This window comes from Astatotilapia calliptera, chromosome 18 (assembly GCF_964374335.1).
Source record: "Astatotilapia calliptera chromosome 18, fAstCal68.1, whole genome shotgun sequence".
Taxonomy (NCBI): Eukaryota; Metazoa; Chordata; class Actinopteri; order Cichliformes; family Cichlidae; genus Astatotilapia; species Astatotilapia calliptera.
The window spans coordinates 15,097,612-15,119,484 of NC_137439.1; the positions used below are offsets into that span (position 1 = coordinate 15,097,612).

Genomic DNA, 21,873 nt, shown 5'->3' on the forward strand with positions numbered 1-21,873 from the left:
GGGTACGAGATATTAAAAATAAATAAATTTTAAAAAAGAAGAAGAAGACAAAGAAACAGCCAATGGCCTATTTTCAAGTCATATTTTTATATTTTGTAAATATTTATGACTAAGATGCTAACAGTCAGCCTAAAAGTGTAAAAAAAAAAGCTTGTATTTGTACACAGGCTAATAGGCAAACCATTTAATTATTAACAGAAGACATCATGACCTACTAAACAACGTGTAGGGGGCGGAGTGCAAGTGTCAAGCATTTAGAAATGTACTAGTCACATATTTTAATAACAATTGTAATGCTCACACAAAAATGATGATGCATTTTAATCAAAATAAACAGTACGTAACCGTACGTATTCTTATATTAGCACAGGTGCCATGTCATTTCAGCTTGTGTGGGCATTTGCCCCCCCTCCCCCCTTATTTATTTTTTTTCAAGATGGTTAGCAATAAATATTGTTAAATTGCTTTCATGGTAAGGGTTGGGTTTAGCATTGTTCATAAGAAAGAACACAAAGATGCTGCACTTATGTTTTTACAGTAGAGTGGTACACAAATGGGGGTTTTGGCACTCTGATTTGGAGCTATATAAAACTGCAGAGCCAGTTTATTTATTGGTAATCCAGTCCGTGATTTACGCAGAGGGTGTTCACGTAAAGCTCCTTCATGTAATAAAGCTGGAATTTGACAAATATGTTACTGACTACATGAGAATTAAAAATAAAATGAATTAGTCTCCTTTTATTTTTCTTGGAGAAAACACTGATGCTCTGCTTGTGTCCGCTGACTGGTTGGTTAACGACTTAAAACTGGAGATGCTCGCTCATAGCTTTTAAAATGATAAGTACAACAGACTTTAGAAGCACATTGGAAGCAAAGCATAAAAAATTGTACATGAATCTGAAAGGAACTGGTTGGGGTGGTCCCTGATGAGTGCTGTCAGGTGGCTGCTGGCAGAAATTCTCTGCTGCTGCTCTTTGATGTGTGAAATCTAAATGGCAAATGCAGTAAAGTGGTCTTTGGAGCTGTGGCATTCCCCATCCTTACAGAGAGGTATTGCAATAAGCAAAATGTCAAAAACAAAAGTAAAAATAAAAACCAGAACTTTGCCTGTATTCTATCAAATACAATAAAACATTTTTTTAAATCTCATCAGTGTTACATTTTTAGGTTACAGCTCTATAGGGTTCAACTGATTCTGGACTTGTGAGCACCCGCTACGAGACCAGAGAGTCATAGTTCCCATATTTAGAAAGTCTCTGGTATCAGAGCTTATGGAAGCTGTGAAAATGGTGATAACTGTGCAGTTACCTGAGGCTGGAGAGCTGAATATCTTTTTAAACAATGAGCAGTTTGATTTGAGTATATCTGAAATTACTAGAGGTGTGCCAGCAGTTGTTAAATATGAGTAATTAACAGTTAGCCTGATGTGAGAGACAACCATCAGCTTGTTAAGCTGTTTCAACTTGCTTCTTTGATCTGGCGCCACAGTCGCTGTTGATCATGGTCCCAGCAGGCCAGCATCCTTTCACTTCCTGTCTCTCTCATCTCCTGCTATCTCGTTTGCTACCATGTGGAGTACAGTCAGGCCTTGGTGTCCTGCCCTCAATCCAGTCACCATACCTGTCTATCGTCCATCCAGCCATTTCCCTCTATTTGTCCAATTCAGGGTCACAGGCGAGCTGGAGCCTGTCCCACTTAGTGCAAGAGGCGGGGTACACCCTGGACAGGTGGCCAGATCCTTCACTCTTCACCTGGTTGTTGTCACCTTTGCAGCAGTAACTTGGATTTCAACTCACGAGTAGTTCTTGAGTGTACCTTCTGTTTCCTGACCTCGTTCTCGCACCAAGCTTGGACTCAAGTCACTTGCGAGACTTTCATGTTGTTCATCTGCAGAGGAAGGATTTTTCTACAAATCCAAGCTGCTTTTATCTCCTTCAAACTCACCTGCCTGCCCACTCTCCTCTGGCACGGCATTCTGGAAGCCAACTGCCAATCACAAAGAAAACAAAATTCAAGTCGTTTGTTAACATTTTTGGCGAAATAATCTTCTGCAACCGTATTTACCTGCTCTCCTCTCTGGAAGTTCCCCGTGCCCCCAAAATGACTCACATGATCTTTGCCCAAAAATCCTGTTATAATAAAAGTTATTAAAAAATTTGTTTTTCATTACAACTCTGTCATCACTTTCCAAAGTAGAGGAGACTGAAAATTTTCATGACTAATCATTGGAGTTAAAGATAAGCAAAAAAAATCCAAGTTGACACACACACTGGTTTGAATACAGACTTTTTGGATGAAGAAACCGGCTGGGGCAGCAGTAGTGTTAGATTTCACCTGACAATTTGCTAAGGTAGTGTGTGTTAATGTTTTCACTTGTGTTGCTTGCTGTGTTTTGAAATGACCACATAGTAAATCTGGGGCTAAGTGGGAAGATAGATCTGGCCTCGGAGCTGCTCTGAGCAGGAATTTATGGTGTTCTTTGTTGGGGAAAAAGAAGCACAGTAAAAGTGTAATAAAGATGTTCCTTCAGAAAATAATGCTCATCTCCCTCTCACACCAACAGGTCAACACTATCACCCTAAGTGGTAAACCACCGTAAGTCTCATTCTGTAGTTGCTTTTGTTGAGACAAACTCTGCCATTCTTTTGGTCCTGGTAGAGATTACGCTGAGATGTTTCCCTGTTTTACACAATCCTTTTATTACCCATTATTCTTACAGATGCATCTGGAGATCAGCACACTGCATCCTATGCAGTCCTATGCTAAAGGCTGATCTAAAGAACTTTACACAACAGTTACAGTTATAACCTCTGGTCTCCTCCTCCCCTGCAGTAAACACCCCCACAATGGAAATACACTAGTACAGTGGCCAAGGGTGCTGACATCCTGACCCCCACCTCCTTTTAAGGTAGTGTCCATTTGCCCTTTGTCTGCCCCTCACCCTCAGTAACTCTGGCTTCCTGGCCTGGGGATGGGGGTTGATTGTCCTCCTGCCCTGCACCCCAGTTCTTTGTTCCCATTCCAGGCCTTCTTACACCCATTAACGGCCATATTGTAATATTACAGTCAATCCCAAACTATATTCTCTTTAACTCTGATGTATATTAAGGAATCTATTCTCAACACTTTCTTCCTGTTTAAAGCGAGACATATTTTTTATCAATTTAAACTGCATCAAAACAGGCTTTGAACAAAAGCAAGTTAATACGCAGAGTACTGAGAGGCTCATTATCATCTATGATTTGATTCTTTTAATAAGAGTATATAAATGAATGCAAGGTTAGTGCTGATGCATTACATGATTGTGTTCTGTTTAGAAAGAGTGACATATATGATTTGGCAGAATATGAATGTATCAATTTACTGTAAAGAACTGCAAAATGTGGCTGCAATGAAAGAACAGCTGTTAAAGTACCCAGAATGATTTCAAGAAATTCACTGACTGGACTCAAGTGTTACCGTATTTATGCCTTTAAACAATGCAGTCTATACTGGAACGCTCAAGGTGGTTTTCAAATGGGGTCACCCTATACAGTTTTCAGATGTGAATGTGGAGCAGTGCAGTGCTAAAAAAGCCAAAGCCTCCCCTAAAGAGTAGCTTTCCAAGAACAGGAATATAGGTTTCAGCCTTGAAGTGCTTTTCAGAGCGACCGAGTGATTAATCTATCGAACATTTTACTGCAACCAGAGCTCCTATCAAACAACAGGGACGTCGTGAAGGTTTTCATCTTTCTCCAGGTGTGAAACTGAAAAACAAATCTCCCTGCAAAAACGTCACACGTTATCAGGGCGTCACCTCGGCACGGGTTTCCCATAATGGTGATCCTATAACACGTTACCTGTTCACACACTGGGGACAAAAGGTTTTTGTGCTGCCTGGTGGGTAATTACTTGTTTTTCAAACAATGCATTTCAACAAGGCTGGACATCGCCTGTTTGATCACTGGTTTCAATTCTGCGGAGGCCAATCTTTATGTTGCAAGGATGCCGTAAAGCAGCTGAGTGTCTGATAACCAGAGGAGTCAGTCCCCTTTTTTCATGCAGGTGTGGGGGGGATTTGTTTATCTTAAACCCATATGCAGCAGTCTCCCACTTTAGGATCCAAACAAAAGGACATTTTATTTTGCAAATTTAAAGACCAACATTCACTAATTCAAGAAATTCAAGTGTGTTTGGACCTTAAAATAGCATTTAAATCTATTTTTCTACTGCCACCATCCAGGTCACATCCTCCTCAGACCAAAACAATCAATCTTATCTTTATTTGTTTAAATATGTGAACAAATGGCAAATATGAGATTTATTTATTTGATTTTGCAAAGAGCTGGCTCCAAATTAACTTCATAAGTGAACACAGATCTGCTTTATTGTGCAAAACTCCTGCTTTATATTGCACAGGTCCCTCTTTTGCTGCCAAAATACTTCATGGTAGGAAATCCATAAGAAGTATACAGCTGTCCTTGATTCAGGGTGTAAGATGTTAGCACTGAGTTTACTCTGGGCTCTGCTTTCAGGTTTTAAAAATGCAGCTTCTAAAAGGAGACATTAACCTTTTTTAGGCCAGAACTAGTGAGCTGTGAGGTGAGATGATAAATTAGTTAAACACAACAGTTTGAATCCTGCGTGAAGCTAAGCAGCATTAGTGAAATCTGTGCTTGTCTGCTGGTGTGGTTTAGAACAGAGGGGAGAGTTGCAGGAGGACTGACTTTCAATTAACATTCACATATTGTTTTTTTCCCTCCTGCAGCTTTAAGTCCTGTAAGTAGCAAAATTGGGCCTCGAAGAACAAAACTTGTGTCACATCCGACAGAAGATTAATCATTACTGTGATCTGGGGAATTTGGAGGCTAAGTCCTTGAACTCTCTGTCATATTCAAACCATTCTGAGTAATGTTTGCAGTGTAACAGGACATTATCCTAATTAGTGAGGCCACTACTGTGGGGGAATGCTGATCAAGATATTGTCGGTGACAAAGTAACATTCATAAGAGCACCAGCAGAGCATCGTGCTGCCTCTTAAGTGTTGCCTCTTCCCATATAGTTAGTCCAGCTGCTGTTTCTTCCCCCTCGTGAACAATGCTTACTCAGCTTGGCGTGTAAAACAAAATGTGATTCATCAGACCAGCTTCTTTCATCGCTCAGTGATGCTCACATGCTCACTGTAGGCAGTGTGTGTAGTCAGCATGGGGACACAAGCCAGCCTTCCTTCCCCACACACATCACTGAGCCTTGGGTGTCCGTGATCCTGTCACTGCTTCAGCTGCTGACTTCTGGAAAATGCTAACTGCTGCACACTGGGAGCACTTCCACTAAACCTGTTGTTTTGAAGATGTGACCCAGTTATAGCCATCACAAGTAGACCTTTATCAAAATCACTCAGATCTTAACTTACACTTAGTGCCATTGATTTCACTTGTCAGTGGATTTAATGTTGTGGCCAGCTGTATGAAGCAGCAGACCCCAGCAGACACTTGCTGTGCAGCTTGAATATGGAACATAAATAATGCAAAAATCATCAACTGACATCACAAGTACTGGAAGTAACACGAAACTAGGACAGGAGGAGGTTTGATGACAGAAGAACAGATTAGGCAGTCAGCGAAGTAATATTGTTGGACAGCATCCAGGAACATATGAGATCAAAGAGGAATGAAGGTCAAAAACACATGAAAGAGTTCATTTGTATTTAATCAGCCTGAGCTATATACAGCATCTTGAATGCTGATTCTCTTCCAACAGTGATATTTTGGTTCACCAGGATAACTGAGGACTAAGACTCCAAAAAGCAACTGAGTTCATTGGCTTGAGTTCTACTCCAGACAGAGGGGGGGTTATTATTATTATTATTACAAGTCAGTATAATAAACTTCAGTTCTTTTAATCAAACTGTGGAAAAGCTCACCTGTAGGGAGTGTAAAATTATTTTAACGTTGCTCAAAAAAATAAAACAATAAATAAAATAAGATATAATTTATTTACAGCAAATGTTGGAAAATTCCTTTGTTTACCAAATTAGACACAATCTATAACACAGTAGCTTAAAAAGTAGAATATATTAAATAAAGATCAACAAAAAAAATACAATGTGACCCAGCATTTATCTCAATAATAATAATAATAATAATAATAATAATAATAATAATAATAATAATCTAAGTCTATACTGTTGTATATTATATATTTTCTAGGTGATGGAGAAGGTCAAGAAAATATATTTGGCTAATTCGTTTGAGTTATTTTTGCTTTTATTTATTTATTTATTTATTTATTTATAAACAGGAGAGGGGGTGGGGAGACCTGCATACCTTTTTAAAGTAATATAAAAGATAATGTGCTGAGGAAGGCGGCACAGCCTGCCAAAACATCAGTAAACTGAGACAGCTGACAGCTAACGTATTCTGCTATGCAGTTCCTGGAGGTTCATGGGTAATGAAGTCTTTGAGCAAAATGGATTCTACCAATTTTGTGCTTTAATGTTAGCTAAAAAGTGAATTCCCTTTATTGTGAGAATTAGTAAACTTGCAGCATGTTTTATTTCTTGTTTTTGACTTATGTTATTTTATATAAATGTTAGATAAGCGTTTAAAATATCGTTAAAGTCGTTAAAACGCTAACGTCCTCCCCCCTCCGCCACTGAAGAATAGAGGGTGCCTGTTAACGTGAGTCCTCTTCTACCGTCGGATTACAGCCGAGGCGGCACGCTAAAGGACTTCTTCTTAGTCATAAAACGTCGAATTAAACCAACAGTAAGTACATTAAAGTTGTATTTTTTCACATGTGGAACATTTTTTAAAAAGTAAGATGATTGTTAACTCTGCAACTTATTCGGAAATTAAAGGGTTTTTTTTAACGCCACGTGGTCAGCTGAACTACAAGTTGGTGGTACTGTGAGAAACTTTGGCTAATGTCAGAGAGTGCAAGCAACCGGCGTAAGCCATCAGTGATATTTACGGTCGTTACTGCTACTTTGATTAGAAATGCATCACAGTTAGAGACTTCTGTTGCTCGTGAATTGTACTTTTCTTTTGGGTTCCCCCTATCCTTTTGGCACTTCTGTAGCTTTATCACAAAGGTTTTTAATATTAAATTGAATTTCAGAGGCTCTCTTGTTTCTCTGTTGCACATTAGCTTCGTATTCTAGTTAACAAGGTGAGTGTCGATGTTGAGGCTACTTTTCAACTAATACTTTAACACATGCACTGGATTTTGCATTCTGGTGATAATTAAAGTAGTTAACACTCATTTGACAGTTTGGAACTGATTTATTTATACATTTTTTTTTTCTTAAACATGTTTCTAGTATTTTTGTCAGCGACTCAATATTCACTAATTAGTTTGTCTTGTAGATCATTTCCCCCCCTTATTTCGTGCAAAGCTCAAAGACATTAGCATTGAAAAGTTCGTGCATGTTTGTGGTTTTTGTTTGAAAAGTGAGTGCAGAGAGTACTGTCAGAACGAATTGTTTTAGATCAAACTACATCCTTCAAAATGATGGCTAACCATTGAAAATGTCTTGAAAAGGTTAAATCTGTACTTGTTTTAAGAAGATGTACCTAATAAACTGTCAAATGAGACTACAATAATCAGCCACAATATTAAAACCGGCTCTATCCAGAGCTACTTTGTCCACACAGTCTGGCAGCGGCTTCAAAGTCTTTTTAAGGTGGAGGTTCTCATGATTTAGGCTTGTTTCAACACATCCTGTAGGTGATGTGTTTAGCTTTAAGTTTGAGCCCAAGTAGAAAACCTTGGGTTTTCTATTGTTCCTCAAGCCTTTCCAGAGTAGTGTGCATTGTGCTGGGACTGTCATTGTTATTTGGCAGGGTGTCCTTGGTTGAAAAGTAAAAGTAACATCTACTTGAATGCCAAACCCAGTGTGCCAATGCACTGCAAGCAGGTGATCTGTTTAATTCATTTTTTACCTGCCAATGGTTTTAATTTTGTGGCCGATCACTGAACACCTGCCATGTGACTGCAAGTTTGTCTGTTTGTTTTGATGTCTTAGGAATGAATTCTGAGTAAACAGTGAATTATTTCAATATCCAATTTTGCAATAGGCACTGTACTTTATCCCCATCATGCCAAAGCAAAGGTGAGCTACAAACTGAGTTAAAATGACTGTTTTGTCTTAGTTAAGGCATAAACAGTGTTTTCTTGTCCTGCTGTGTCTAACGGGAGTGGCCTTTTTCTAGTTTTACAGCATATCTGTCTTTATTTTAATTTTTACACCTTAAATGATAATAAACAACTTGATTTGAAATGGACACGAGGGAAATACTGTAAGCAAAACCTAACCTGAAGTTGGGTCTGGTTTGTTTTGGCATGGCTTGTCCGGTGTGAGATGAAAGTCTATTTTGTAACCTTTCTCTGCATTATTTCATAAACATTTATTCATCAAATCTTATGTAAATAAACTATTGACTAACCAGTGAGTGTGAGTGCAGTACCACCTTCACGCTGAACTAATGGCTCTAGTTTCCACCTGTTGCTTCTTTTCTCTCCAAACAATCCAAAAAAGACAAGCAAGTAAAGAAATGGATCAGTCCTGTCAAAATCATCAGCAAAGCAGAGCCCCTCAGAACGCTGTACCTATGGGAACCTTCAGGCAGGGTAGTGTTCCCGCCCTGGAGAGGGGCATCATTAGTGGAGACAACGTCCAGTTTGGGAGGCTGCGTCGTCACACGCGTCTGTCCCAGTCGGAGAGCTCTGGGGCTGAAGAGGAATGGTTGAGCTCCTCAGTGGAGGCGAGTGGCTCGTATGGTCAAAGCCCCGTGCTGCAGGGTTTGCAGGCAGAGGCAGTGTGGTACAACCGCAATATTCACGATCAGGTTGAGAGTGGCGGACTGCTGTCGTCCTCTCCCCGGAGCCCAAACACCAGAGGATTCTTGCTCTATCACTCCAGACCCAATCAAAGTCACCTGCAGGGTCAAGGACCCTCTGTCACCACAGTGAAGGCCTCCGGTACGCCCCACCATCAGATTGGCAAAGGCCGCAATCGCACCTCCTCTGAGACAGAGCAGGGGGGCAAAGGTAGCAGGGGACCACACCCAAGGAAGAGGGGCATCTCTGAGACGGAAAGCAAGCCCAAACGGGACAAGTATGACACCTCTGTCATGGAGTGAGATGTGACGTGTGCTTTTTGGCTCATTTAACACTTTTTTTTTTTTTTTTTTTTTTTTTCCTGTGTGTTGGCTGTTTATGCTGACTTCTACCTGTGTGTGTGTGTGTGTGTGTGTGTGTGTGGGGTTTTTTTTTTTTTTTTTTTTTTTTTTTTTTTCCTCCCCATACATAGACCTTCTGGTTGAACTTACGTGTGTTGAGGGCAGGTGGACATGTACTGCATATGGAACCAACGTATGTTAATATGGGGTTATTCAAAGTTTGTTCAATCCAGTAAAAATGCCACAGTTGCTTTTCCCAACCCTCTTATTTACCAGCTGCTAGTGTTACGCTTATTTTTAGATTCGGAACATTAAAAAAAACCCACCTTTCTGACCCTTGTGTGCCTGTACATATTTGTTTTCACACATGGAGTCCAGACGATGTCGGGGTGGCCAGGTTGGGACTTTCTCACATGTGACTTACAACAGGAGATAATTAGCATTAAACTTATTCTCATAATGGAAATGCTTCATTTCATTAAGACATGTGCTGCATGGATTTGCAATGCCTGTGCTTTTCTTTTTTCCCCCTGTTTGACTCTTCAATTGTAACTGTCAGGTGTCGACTACAAAGGAATGCCCAAGTTAGTTGTATACAGTTCTCCCCTTTCAAGGGTAATGGTATGTGTAGTCAGGGGGGGTTGTTGGCAGGCAGTGACTAGCCTTTTGTTCAGTAATCCAGACTCTGCAGATCAGGCAACTCTGTTTGTGTGAGTGTGTAGACTGATGACTGACTGCTGCAGTAATTCACAAGCTGAATGTGACAGGGGTAAATCATAGGTTTCATTTAACCATTCATTTGTTGTCATCTTACAGCTGTAGCTGAAAGCATTGGGGAGAAACTAACTGCAGTGTCAAACTTCACCTGTAGTTCCTGCTGTTGTAACCTGTAATACAGCAAAATCAATCGAACGGCTGTCAAAGTTGTTACGTTGCTTTCCGTCTCAGCAGTTTGGCTATAACGCCTAAAATTCTTGTCTCGTGGTTTGCATATAAATTATCAAACTGTTCTGTTGAATTGCTAAATCTCTCATGAATTCTTATTCTTTTTCAGTACTAACATGAGTGGACTGATCTGCCTTACCACAGAAAGCATCTGGTTTGACAAAAACCGCTACGATGAGGCAGAAAAGCGTTTCTACGAGGGAGTCAACGGACCTGCCACGCAGCAGGTACAGAAACTTCATCAATCCATTTCTTAAATGCTAAACACCTTTAGAGGGTTTTAATCTGTAGTCTTTACTCAGAGCTATTCTGCCTGACTCTCTTTTGGTTCATGCCCTCCTGTCGGTGGCAGCGCAGCTCCCTTTTAGACAGTGTCCTGTTGATTCAGGCAGTAGTTACATCATCTTCTGTCACAGCTCATGGCAGCCTGGAGCAGCTGTGTGCATGTGAGTTAAGCCTCTCGATTTAGAAGTGGCTTGTACTAGCAAGAGGGTCAGGTGGTTTGGCAGCTGTCTTATCTTCTCAGGGCTGCTGCAGCAGTTCTTGGAGTTTCTATATAATGCTGGGAAAACAATGAAAAGAACCACATGCAGATAGTCTTGATTTTATGCGCAGAGTTATTTATAGATCTCTACAACTGATGTTGCTTGAGGGCTCCACAGGTAGACATGTCAGTGCATTTTATTGAATCAGGTTGGAAAAAGTTTAAATGAAAGGTCACGTCTCAGGACACAAGTGTGTGGGGGATTACATCGGCAGCATGAGCTGCTGGTTAGGCCATCGTGCCAGGCTCATGTACCCTCAGGTCTGCTCCCAGAGTCTGTAACTTTTGTATTGCTACATCAAATGCAAATAGATAAGACAAGTTTTGTGTGTGGGGGTTTTTTTTTTTTTTTGTTTTTTGGGTGGGAGGGTGTAAGGTTTGCCTCTATTTTACAGAAGGAAAAGGGAGGGGGGGGGAAGCCTTTATTAAACCAGTCGCCCCACTTTTGTCAGTCCTGCACACTGCTTTGTCTTTGACTGCTTCTACTTCATTAGCTCTTTTCCCACACGTGCCTGCGGGTTAGGTGAGATGATGCCATCATGCAGGACATTGCTAAATCCACTAGGAAAATGTAGAGTGAGTACCACATTGTGCATGAACTGCAGATGTTCACCGTGTCATAATGTGGAATTGAAGTGTAAATGGCAACATTTTGTGCAGTCCATATTGAGCATTCACATGCCGTGTAGTACCAGTTTTTGTTTTATAATAATCATAATCATCATCAGTGGTTTTTAATGTTTTGCTAGCAGTATACGTTGGTGTCGTTTCAAAAACGGGTCTTGCACGTAATTGTTGTAATTGTTCCTCTCCTTTATTAATACGAGATTCCTTCTTAAAAATCTAATGTTAGTGATCAAGATTAAAATGAACTATTTTGGTTATCACCAGGCTACAGTTGTTACTTACAAATATGGTAACTTCTTTCACTGTAATACAAAGATTGTTTGTTTGAGGACCAGTAATGGAAAAATGACACAGACTTTAGTTTCAGTGGGGGGGAAAGGACAAGACTATTTCTTTGGTTTAAGGTGAGGTTTATAAGAACTTATTTTCATGGGGGGAGCAAGGAGGACAACCTGTAGTTGGTCTGCTTTTATTCTTTCGTGCATGTAAATATGAGCACCAGTTGACAGTAGTATCCCAATAAATTGTAAAATATTGATCTCTTTGTACCTACATCTTCTACTTTTCCTGTTGTTTTCATGTTTCCCCCCTCATTTACCCTTTACATCACCGGGTGCTGGTGATAACTGGCGTGCAGCAGGCCAAAGGTCGCCAGCAGAAACGGCGGCACAGAAACGTAAGTCGGTCGCACAGCTTTGCTGCTCAGGCAATGCTGGAAATGCTGCATGAATGAGACAGCAATGCTGGCTGCGTCTGCTGCTGCCTGACCTGGAGTGTGTTATTCATCACGACATCATGGTATCTCATCCTGTTCCACCACCTCTCGCCATCCAGCTTCCTTTTCTGTCTGTCAATATAATTGATTTAGACTGCTTCTAATAAAGCTGATTTCATTTATTCTAGACATTGTGTTATGATTATAGTTGTGATTATCAGTTTTGATCAAACTGCTAATGATTCTTGGAAGCAAACTGTTTTCTGAGAGTTTGAGTTGGATAAGGTCAGTATCAGCCTCCCAGCTTTGTTAAAGACTGGAAGCAGAAGGTTAAAAAGGCAGATGACAATTTAAAGGAAAAGAGAGCTCTCATTATACTGTCAGTCACCATAAATTTGTTTTGGGATTTTTTTTTTTTTTTCTTTATTTTGTTTTGTTTTTGTTTGTTTTTTGGCGAGTGTTGTATTTCTGTTCCCCATTTTAAAGCAGTTTGCTTTCAATCTCTTTGTTAACAGGCTGGAGGCTAATGATGAATTACTATCAATCTGACTCGGAAAGAAGCAAGCTTGTTCTGCTTCAAAATTCATTGGAGATGGAGTTGATTTCTAATCAGCGTTTTGTGTTTAAATCTTTTTTTTTTTTTTTTTACCCCTGCATGTTTTTTGGTTTTGCTTGCTTTTTCACATCAGCCTTGGGTTTGTTCTTGACCTGTGTGTTAATGCATTTGTTGCTGTGTTTGCTGTCCTGCAGTGTGACTCTTGGTGTTAATTTGTGGTGTTCTTCCCGCAGTCATCCTCACATGCAGGAGACCAGGAGCTGGTTTCACGCATGAAGAGCCTGGAGCTGGAGAACCAGACCCTGCACAAAGGTTTATGCTTAAACTATAATACACATGTTCAAGATTTTATCGAAATAAAACGTGACATTATAAAAGAACTGCTCGTAGTAAAATATTGCAGGGCGGCAGTCAGACGTGTTGCACAGTTTCAAGATGAGGTTTTTTGGTGTTCCTTCAGTTAGGTTTGCAGCTTATCTGTCAGGACAGTGAGCCTTGATACATCAGTGCGCCAAGCTGCTGCACCCAGATGTTTGCCTGTGCACATTGCTACGACGCAGACCACAACAGTTGTAGTTTGTCTGTTTATTGCAGTGATGTTAATGAGCAGATTGATCAGGACACAAAGTCAAAAGTTTAATTCCATGAAATTAAAACTACTGATTTCTTTTAAAGAAACTTTTTTTTTTCTTTTTTCTTTTTTTTTTTAACAAATAAACCCCGTGGTTGAGCAGATTCTCAGTTTGTAGCTTTCATGATCAAAATCGGCCAAAACCAGTATCAGGTTGACCTTAAAGGTGTCTGGAATCTGAATCACCCAAAAAAAAACTGTTTAGTGCAAATCTATTTAAAGGGTTTACTTAATCATCTTGACAGGTTCAGTCTTTTCTTACATGCATACATCTGTCTGCAGGGTGTACACACCCATGATGAATGGTGGTAAACAATCAATTTGGCTATTACTGTTACAAAAATGTAGGAAACTGTGGAGAAGTTCAAAGCAAAATGTGGAGAGGCTGATGAGGGATCGTAAACCAGCACAAACAGATTTGAATGTGTCAAAGTCAACCCTGATAACCTATACATACCAGCTTGAGATGTACCCTTATTTGTAAGCTCGTTTTTGCTGCCCCCAAGTGGCAAATGCATGTATTTGACTTTGACTTTGTGTTTGCTTGTGTAGTGGTGGTTGAGATGAGGGCAACCCTGCAGAAGCTAGAGTCCAGAGTGGCTGTGCTGGAGAAGAGCCCAACACCAGCAGCCATCCCTGCTGCAAAGGTAGATGCTGTGGGATGTTCATAGCTTCTAAAACAGACGTCTTTCGGGGGGTCCTACAAATCTTCTCTGTACTTGAATTCAAGTTTTGATGTTAATCAAAAGGGAAACGTGTACACTGGCAGATCACACTTTTGGTTTTGATTTGAAGTCATTTCTTTAATCTTCTGTCGTGTGTGTGTGTGTGTGTGTGTGTGTGTGTGTGTGTGTGTGTGTGTCCTTGTCCTTGTCCTTGTCCTTTGTATTTTTATTCAAATATCTTGTACCTGCGCCCCTTCCTTATTTCATATAATCAATTGAAGTTCCTTTCCTTCATGCCTTTCACTGTGATGTTTTGAGTCACGCACTAGAAAGACTATTTGTAAAATACACCATCTATTCCCTTTTTTCCATCTGCATTGTCCAGGTTGCTCCAGTCAAACAGGAAAAAGTGATAAATGGTGACGATGATGACATAGACTTGTTTGGCAGCGACGAGGAAGATGAGGAGGCAGAACGTATAAAGCAGGAGCGCTTGGAGGCCTACGCAGCCAAGAAGGCAAAGAAACCAGCTCTCATTGCTAAGTCATCCATCCTGCTGGATGTCAAACCTGTAAGTATCTATTAGGGGTGCAACGATATTCGTATCGATATTGAACCGTTCGATACAGTGCTTTCGGTTCGGTACGCATATGTATCGAACAATACAACATTTGTAATTTATTTTATCAACTTTCCTTCCGACGATGCTGTCTGTGTTGAGCGCTCAGTGAATCTGCGTTCGACTACTCCGCCTAGGCTGCACTGTCGAGCGCAGATCCACTGAGCGCTCAACACAGACAGCATAGTCAGAAGGAAGAGCGCAGGGCAAGCTAGCAAGACACATGGACCTCCCCCACCCTCATTCAGATCTGGCGTTTGGAATTATTTTGGTTTTCATGTGACGTATGACCCTGAAGGTAAGCGAGTCATGGACTAAAGTAAAACAGTATGTTGGATGTGCCACGCAATGCTCAATTACATGGGTGGGAACTAGTGTGTTAGCGCAGTTAGCTCGTTAACGTGTTGGCCGTCTAGCCCCATGCACGGGGCGATCAGCGGTAGCTCGTTAACGGAGATTTGCCGCGTTGTGGCGTTAAGGTCATTTCAACGAGATTAACCTGAAAGCACTAGTGGGAACACAACGAATATGACTGCACATTTACGCCGACATCATCCTAGTGCAAAGACAAAAACAACAAGCATGCTACTAACTTTAGCCGAGTCATTTAGACAGCTGTTAGCACATGATTCTCCTTATGCTGCTGAGAATATAGCCCAGAAGAAGCGGATAGTATAGCTTTTATTTTGGAAAGAGACATTTCTCTGTAATAAACTCTCTTTTCCAAAGATGAGTGATTCCTCAATCAGATACAGGGCTCGCAATATCGCTAGCCCGACGTCCTGGAGCTAGCGATTTTTTTCAGTCGGGCTACCAAAATCTATCTCTGCCCTGCCCGTCGGGCTATTGTAGGAAAAATATATGTCAATGCTTTTGCATTCTTTCAGAAATGTAGCTGGGTAATTATGTCATTGGCATCGGTGAGCCACTGTCAATATGTGACATATTGAAATCGCGTTTGAATTTGCGCTTGTTTTTTTGCTTTCACTTTGCAATGACAGCACTGATCTGTGAGTGATGATAATTTGTGCACCAATTCCTCTGACATCGTCTTATTAATCGTTAGCTTACTATGCAAACATGACAAGTGAAATCTCCCGCAGCTTAAACATGTGAGAGGTTGATCGCGCAGAGAATCGCTGAGCTTATGTGAGTGCATGTGTAAAAGCAGCAGGATATATATTTGACTACGATGACCTGGATGACTGAGAACCTTCACAGACAGATATATATTTTAGTTCTGCTGAGCCAAATAAGACAGGTCAGGGTGAAGAAGTGACAGCCAAAGAAAAGCTTACCACAAAACGGAGAAGTTATGACAAATCAGACTATAAGGCAAAAAGAAAGTGCAGCTTTATGGTTTCATGGACAAAATTATTTCTGTGGCTGTAATATGACGAGCTAAATAACCAGGGCTGCACATAAGTGGTCCGCAGGTGCGCATTCGCTGTCAAAATAAAAAACACGCACAAGGGTTAGGGTTAAATTTAAAAACGGTACTTTTGAGTTAAAATATATATTTATAATTTTAATAAATGACAAATTAAAAAGGCATGAACATTTTTTTTGTATCGAAAAAATATCGAACCGTGACACCAAAGTATCGAACCGAACCGTGAATTTTGTGTATCGTTGCACCCCTACTATCTATCGAACCATAAAAGATTTTCACATGTGCAAGTTTTTCTTTAAAATTTTAATTTGATACATTTTATTCGTGGTTAAGGGTTTTGGGGGTTTTTTTGTTTTGTTTTTTTTCTGGTAAATCCTGAAAAACTGACTAGTCTGTAATAGTAATGATTGTTGAAGAGGAAAAAAATTTTTAAAAACTTTTAAGCGATACATTTTAACTGTAATGTGAGCTGTGTCATTGAACCCGATTGGTATTTGTGTCTCTCCCCTTCTTGTGTGTGTTTAGTGGGACGATGAGACGGATATGGCTAAGCTGGAGGAGTGTGTGCGCTCGGTGCAGATGGACGGGCTCCTGTGGGGAGCTTCCAAGCTGGTGCCAGTCGGCTATGGCATCAAGAAGCTGCAGATCAGCTGTGTGGTTGAGGACGATAAAGTTGGCACAGACATCCTGGAAGAGGAGATCACCAAGTTTGAGGACTATGTAAGTAACAATCACAGAGGTGTAAACAGTTTGTGGTGTTGAGCCATGTTTTAACTTACATTTATGCAACAGTTGTCACAATGCAGCTGGACGAGAGTTTTACATGCCAGTGTTCAGATTAGAAATGGTTCCCTCCTTTCACCAGACAAATATTGTTTCTCCAAAAATGCTTACATCCTTTGTAATAAGATTATCTATATATAGATAGGTTTGTTTTTGTTTATTAAAGAGGTGGTTTCCTCCTCTTTATGGACTCCTAACTCTCCATTCATGAATCTAGTCGTTATCTTTTATTCTGCTCTGAGATATGAATCGAAAATTCATTTTACTTTTTAATCATTGGTGCAAGAAATCATATATTGCAGTAAACATTTAGTGAAGACTTCTCACTCACTCATCACAAAAAGCATCTTTTACCAGTTTTGTAAGTTAATCAGTAAAACAACTTTATTTAAATAATGGCTTTCATTACATTAAATCTTAATAGCATAAATATGTTGCAATAACTGACTTTGCATTCAATTCTTTCTTCCTCTGTAGATCCAGAGTGTCGATGTTGCTGCCTTCAATAAGATCTAAGCTCCTCCAGCCCTTCACCTGCTCCACCAAAGTGTTGTTGCTGCTGCGGGTGTGTGGTTAATAAAAAAAGCAAATCTTTGAGCACAAACATCTGCCTCAGTTTCCTCATTCTCACTGAAATGAATTATTCTGCCTGTCTTCACATGTTAAATTGAGCACAGCTTCAAAGTGGAGCCCAGCCCCACCCAGAATCCAGGGTATAGAGGCTGCGTGAATGTGATCTTCTCTTTGTGAAGCAGAACCATTGCATCAGAAACATTAAAGAAGGATAAAGTCCCACCTCTGAAATCTAGATACACTCCTATTCTGCAAGCACACTGGGCACTGAGAGTCATGCTCTCCTTATTGTGCTGAAATGAGCAGGCTGTGGGTGAGCAGTCCAGGCTCCACGATTTAGAGTTGTGCCCCAGCTTGCACTCGCTCCCTCCTCCGGCCCGGCTCATGTTCTTGTAGCACACGCCGACGGAAACCCCTCCGTTTCCGGTCCACTCGATCTCCCAGTAGCAGCGTCCAGCCATCCCGGCCTTACACAGCACCTGTGCCCAGCTGGTGAAGCGGTCTGGGTGGTCCGCGTAGGGCTGCGGGTCGGCGCGTGTGGTCACGGCTCGTTGCCCGTCAGAGAAGCACAAGTAAGAGTTGGCAGTGTTCGGGTCCAGGATTATATCGTTGTAATCTGGACAGAAGATGAGCGTGTGCTACAGATGACTGTATTTGATGGTGGTATGATTTGTAAATGATCGTACTCACATTGAAGAAAATCAGCTCTCGTCTTTGGTTCTGAGTTGTAGGGTATGTCAGCGTCTTTAACTGTTAGATTTAGAGGATAAAGGGTTAAATTAAATTTAAGTGACAGTTTTCTAAGTTGCTTTTGTGTGTGAGGTTTAGTAAATCTCACCTTTAGACTTTTCAGAGTTGTTCTTACTGCTGCTTTCTTTCAGTAAAGTGACTGAAAATGTAAATTAGAAAATAAAGGTGTTGGGGTTTCTTTGTAAATCGTGTGTGTTGCAATGAGAAGTGAAGTAAAGGGTACATTTACGTCACTACTTACCCTTTTCAGATATTTTGGAGAATTCTTTTTGAAGTGTATCATCCAGATTGTCCTTCAGGTTAACCAGCGCCCCTTTCGTGGTTTTATACATCAAATAATGAAGCGCATCAGTGCTGGGCATCTCCACGGGCTTTGTAGGGAAGTGAAGAGACTTGCACTTCTGCAAAAACATTCAACACAACAGCATTTGAATTAGGGCTGTTGGATATAACAATATATATCGGATGACCACAACTGTTTACGGCAATTTTTTTTTTTTCATCGTTTTGACGGTCACTGTAGTGGCTATATTAATTTCTTAAAGTTCTCTCTTTCTCTTATAACCACACTGTGGACGGACAAGCGCCTGTTTTTATGCATTAGCAACAATGATGGTAACACTATGTGTGTCCGCTTGTTTATTTTCCATATAAACCTTTCACAATAAAGCTCAGGATCCTGTTGAGACTTTTCAAAATAAACTGAATCACGTGAAAGAGCAGATTATTTACGGATGAGAAGTAAAAAAAGATCCGCCATGTGCTAAAAAATAAACCTTAGACTCAAATGTTAGAACAGGCTTTTCCCCGCAGCACGCCGTGTAATAAATACTCAAAGAAAACGGTCGTTACAACTTATGTCTAAAAATGTATAGTTTCATGCATCTGTTAAAACACTCGACTCCAGGTACATCACGCGCAGCTGGAAACACTTCCCGAGCTGCCCGAGATTCACAGAATTTACAGAAAATGTTACATTTTTGTGATTTATATCGTCATCGGACGATAGAATTCTTATATCGGGATATGAGATTTTGGTCATATCGCACAGCCCTAATTTGAATACAAATGCAGCAGGTGTAAATAAACCAGGAAGGCTCGCAGAACAGTTGTGGTGAATCGCTTACAGCCCAGACCATAATTAAAGAGCAAGTTTTATTTATTTATTTTTAATTTAATAAAAAGGATTAAAAGGAGACAAAACATTTAAATATATTATCGTGCTGAATACTTTGGATGTGTTTGATAAATAGGCCATTTGGCTGCAGTTCAAACATTACTCAGGTTAACATGGATCCAAATAGGGGAAAGCAGGGTCATAAGACGACAAGCATAAGTCGGCAGGTTTGACCTTTTCCATAGTTCTGCATCAGTAAACATACAGGAGTCTTTCTGGGAAGGGACCTTACAAAGTGCCTTTGCCAAATGATGTGTGACTGAAGTTCACTGCAACTCTGCAACTTCTGAATTTTAAAGTTTGTAATTTGAGTTTTCACTTCAGTTTTTCTCATGCTAAGTTTCAGATTTGTCCTTGATTCTGGAGATCCTGGAAACACTTCAACAGACGCTGAATGAACTTTAGTGTTAGTAGCTAAAGCTGATAGCACACGTGTCATTTGGATTATTTATCATCCTCAGTTAAATCTCACTTCATAAGTAAATATAGAAATTACAGTGTACTTAGTTTTAGATGTGATTAATTTCAGTAATTTTTAAGAGGAACAGTGAAAGTAAATTATCTAGACGTTAGTAAAATGGGAAATAACCTCACTGTCTTCTGCCTGATTAGAATTTCCCTCACCATCCAAAGCCAAAAGAGGTAAGTGAACACTAAACTGAGCAGATTGTGTATTTATAAAACCCCTTTCTGGCCTCAGGGCCCCAAATCAGCAAAGTATATCAAAAAGCTTTGAACGTTTCCCTTATAAGAGAGACTTGTGGTTAGATTAAAAACAAAAGTCAATCTTTCCCACATTTTTAGTTCAAACTTCAGTTTCACACCTGAAGAAAGTGGATGTGGTCTTCAGTGTGAGAGAGCTTCTCCAGCTCAGCGCCGGTCCTCTTGAGCTCGGCCATCTCCTTCTGTATCTTCTCCAGCTCCTCCTCAGCCTGACTGACGGCTGCTTTGCCCTGGACTCTGATCAGCTCCTTCACCTCGCTGTTCTGTTTCTCAATGGATCGGATCAGCTTGGAGAAAATCCTCTCACTCTCCTCCTGTGCAGCCTCCGTGGAGTGCTGTGGAAGATAAAAGTTTCCTCTTTTGGTCCCCTGGATTCACTGGAACTGCACTTTTGACAAAGACACATTTTAAAGCTCCTGGAGAGGAAATTCACTCACCTTGATGTATCTGATTACGTATCGTAGTTCCTTCTCACTCTCCTTCAGTTTCTGCACAGACTTCAAAGAGGTCTCCTGGAGTTTTTTCTAAGAGAATACAAAAGATGAATATCAATCACATGGAGCAGTCCCCTGTGCCGCTTAGGCGAATAATTTTTCGCGGCTGCATTTCACGGTGGAAAGTTTTGATTTCAAAAATCAAAGGATGGCAGTACAGTAGGAGGCCTTTGGTCTTCCAGCCAAGATACAGCAGCAGGACCAAAGCACACGTTACTCTGCTTGTGTTCAATATTTTCAATGCTGAGTTTTCTTTATTTGTATATAATGGCTATCACTGTGACTTTGTAGCCTTTTCCAGAGTGACACATATCAGTGACTTTGTTCTCATCTTTTCTTGTGTTGCTTTAAAGACAATCTTAGTCTACTTCATATGTTTTAAGTGATTCCTTGATTCAACAGGTCTGGCAGCAAAACTCAGCTTTCAAAAAAATGTCGATTAAGAGTTTTTTGAGCTTACATCATAGACTGTACACATGACCTTATCTGGAAAAAAGGAAAATATTCAACAAGCAGCCTAACAGGTAACAGCCTCTAATTGGTCGGTTTTTCTTTCTTTCTCATTCCTCATCTGGCTCTCTCTGGCTTTAACACTTACCTCTACAGACTGAGGAGTACTATCCCTAAGTACTGATTTGATATGTAAATCTTGACAAGTTTCCCCTTAAAATCCAAATTTGTGCTGCCAGTAAAAGCTCTCTGTCTAAATAAAGGTCTTAGAAAGCCAATAGAAGGTCAAGTGCACATTTTGAATTTCAAATCCACTCAGAAAAGATTGCAAAAAAAAGAAAAATGCTCAAACCCACCTGCTGTTTTGCCCTCTCGTCCACCACGGAGACAGTTTCATGGCCCTTATGGCTCTCTTTAACACACTGCGAGCACACACAGTGCTGGTCATTGTGACAGTACAGCCTCAGTAACTTATCGTGCTGTGGGCACAGCTTCTCTTTCAGCTGATCCGAAGGTGGGATCAGCTTATGTCCCTTTCCACGAAAGCGTTCTTCGTGGGCTTTCAGGTGAGAGGCGCAGTACGACCCTACGCACATAAGGCATGACTTCACGGCTTTGCTTTTTCTCACCGTACATGAAGTGCATTTCACCTCCTCTGGTTTGCTGGATTGTTGACTTTCGGCCTGAAATCCGGTTTTCTGAAGCTTTTCCACCAGTTCACCCAGAACAGTGTTCCTGCTCAGGAGAGGTCTCGGGTTGAACACCTGCCTGCACTGAGGACAGCTCCACTGACCTTTCTGCTTCGCCCTGTTCCAGTAGTCTTCAATGCACTCCAGGCAGTAGCTGTGTCCACAGGGGATCGTCACTGGGTCTCTTAACACCTCCAGGCACACTGAACAGCAGAACTGGTCCTGCTCAACAGAAATCGTTGTGGCTGCCATTTCCTGCACTCTCGACTGAAACTAGAACAGGCAAAGATGGGCGTAGTTCACAGGTGTGCTGACAGCAGCTTCTCATGTTTCACCTGCTGCAACCTGAAGCCTCCAATCACAGCCAGCAAAGAAGCA

The 21,873-nt window shown here is 40.8% G+C and overlaps 2 protein-coding genes across 6 annotated transcripts; one reads left to right on the plus strand and one right to left on the minus strand.

Annotated features, from left to right (window-relative positions):
- Nucleotides 1–6,632: 6,632 nt before the first annotated feature.
- Nucleotides 6,633–17,243, plus strand: eef1da (eukaryotic translation elongation factor 1 delta a (guanine nucleotide exchange protein)). Of its 5 annotated transcripts, none has more exons than XM_026148933.2 (11): nt 6,633–6,746; nt 7,129–7,149; nt 8,058–8,092; nt 8,519–9,097; nt 10,216–10,333; nt 11,915–11,953; nt 12,782–12,860; nt 13,732–13,826; nt 14,230–14,415; nt 16,382–16,576; nt 17,117–17,243. In XM_026148933.2, exons 3-11 carry the CDS (start codon nt 8,079–8,081, stop codon nt 17,153–17,155), a joined length of 1,344 nt encoding a protein of 447 aa, XP_026004718.2. In that variant the 5' UTR covers nt 6,633–6,746; nt 7,129–7,149; nt 8,058–8,078; the 3' UTR covers nt 17,156–17,243. The 5 variants fall into 5 exon arrangements, with proteins under 5 accessions (XP_026004718.2, XP_026004719.2, XP_026004722.2 ...); XM_026148934.2 differs by having other exon boundaries at nt 6,656–6,746; nt 11,918–11,953; XM_026148937.2 differs by lacking the exon at nt 11,915–11,953 and having other exon boundaries at nt 6,656–6,746.
- LOC113010091 (E3 ubiquitin/ISG15 ligase TRIM25-like) lies at nt 16,997–21,853 on the minus strand. Its single transcript, XM_026148931.2, has 7 exons — nt 21,163–21,853; nt 20,300–20,386; nt 19,964–20,197; nt 18,204–18,363; nt 18,051–18,101; nt 17,903–17,962; nt 16,997–17,828 (listed from the first exon to the last, which is right to left on the minus strand). The coding sequence occupies exons 1-7, from the start codon at nt 21,745–21,747 to the stop codon at nt 17,302–17,304; spliced, it is 1,704 nt and encodes a 567-aa protein (XP_026004716.2). The 5' UTR covers nt 21,748–21,853; the 3' UTR covers nt 16,997–17,301.
- Between the last annotated feature and the right edge of the window lie 20 nt (nt 21,854–21,873).

What these genes read in the sequence shown, in the direction of transcription:
- LOC113010091 (XM_026148931.2), bottom strand. Translation starts at nt 21,747, where the DNA reads ATGGCAGCCACAACGATTTCTGTTGAGCAGGACCAGTTCTGCTGTTCA. An exon ending in ACGTAATCAGATACATCAAG is followed by an intron (nt 20,198 to 20,299) that starts GTGAGTGAATTT and finishes TATCTTCCACAG; the next exon opens with CACTCCACGGAGGCTGCACA. An exon ending in CAACTCTGAAAAGTCTAAAG is followed by an intron (nt 17,963 to 18,050) that starts GTGAGATTTACT and finishes TAAATCTAACAG; the next exon opens with TTAAAGACGCTGACATACCC.
- eef1da (XM_026148933.2), top strand. An exon ending in CAGCCATCCCTGCTGCAAAG is followed by an intron (nt 13,827 to 14,229) that starts GTAGATGCTGTG and finishes TGCATTGTCCAG; the next exon opens with GTTGCTCCAGTCAAACAGGA. An exon ending in TCCTGCTGGATGTCAAACCT is followed by an intron (nt 14,416 to 16,381) that starts GTAAGTATCTAT and finishes GTGTGTGTTTAG; the next exon opens with TGGGACGATGAGACGGATAT.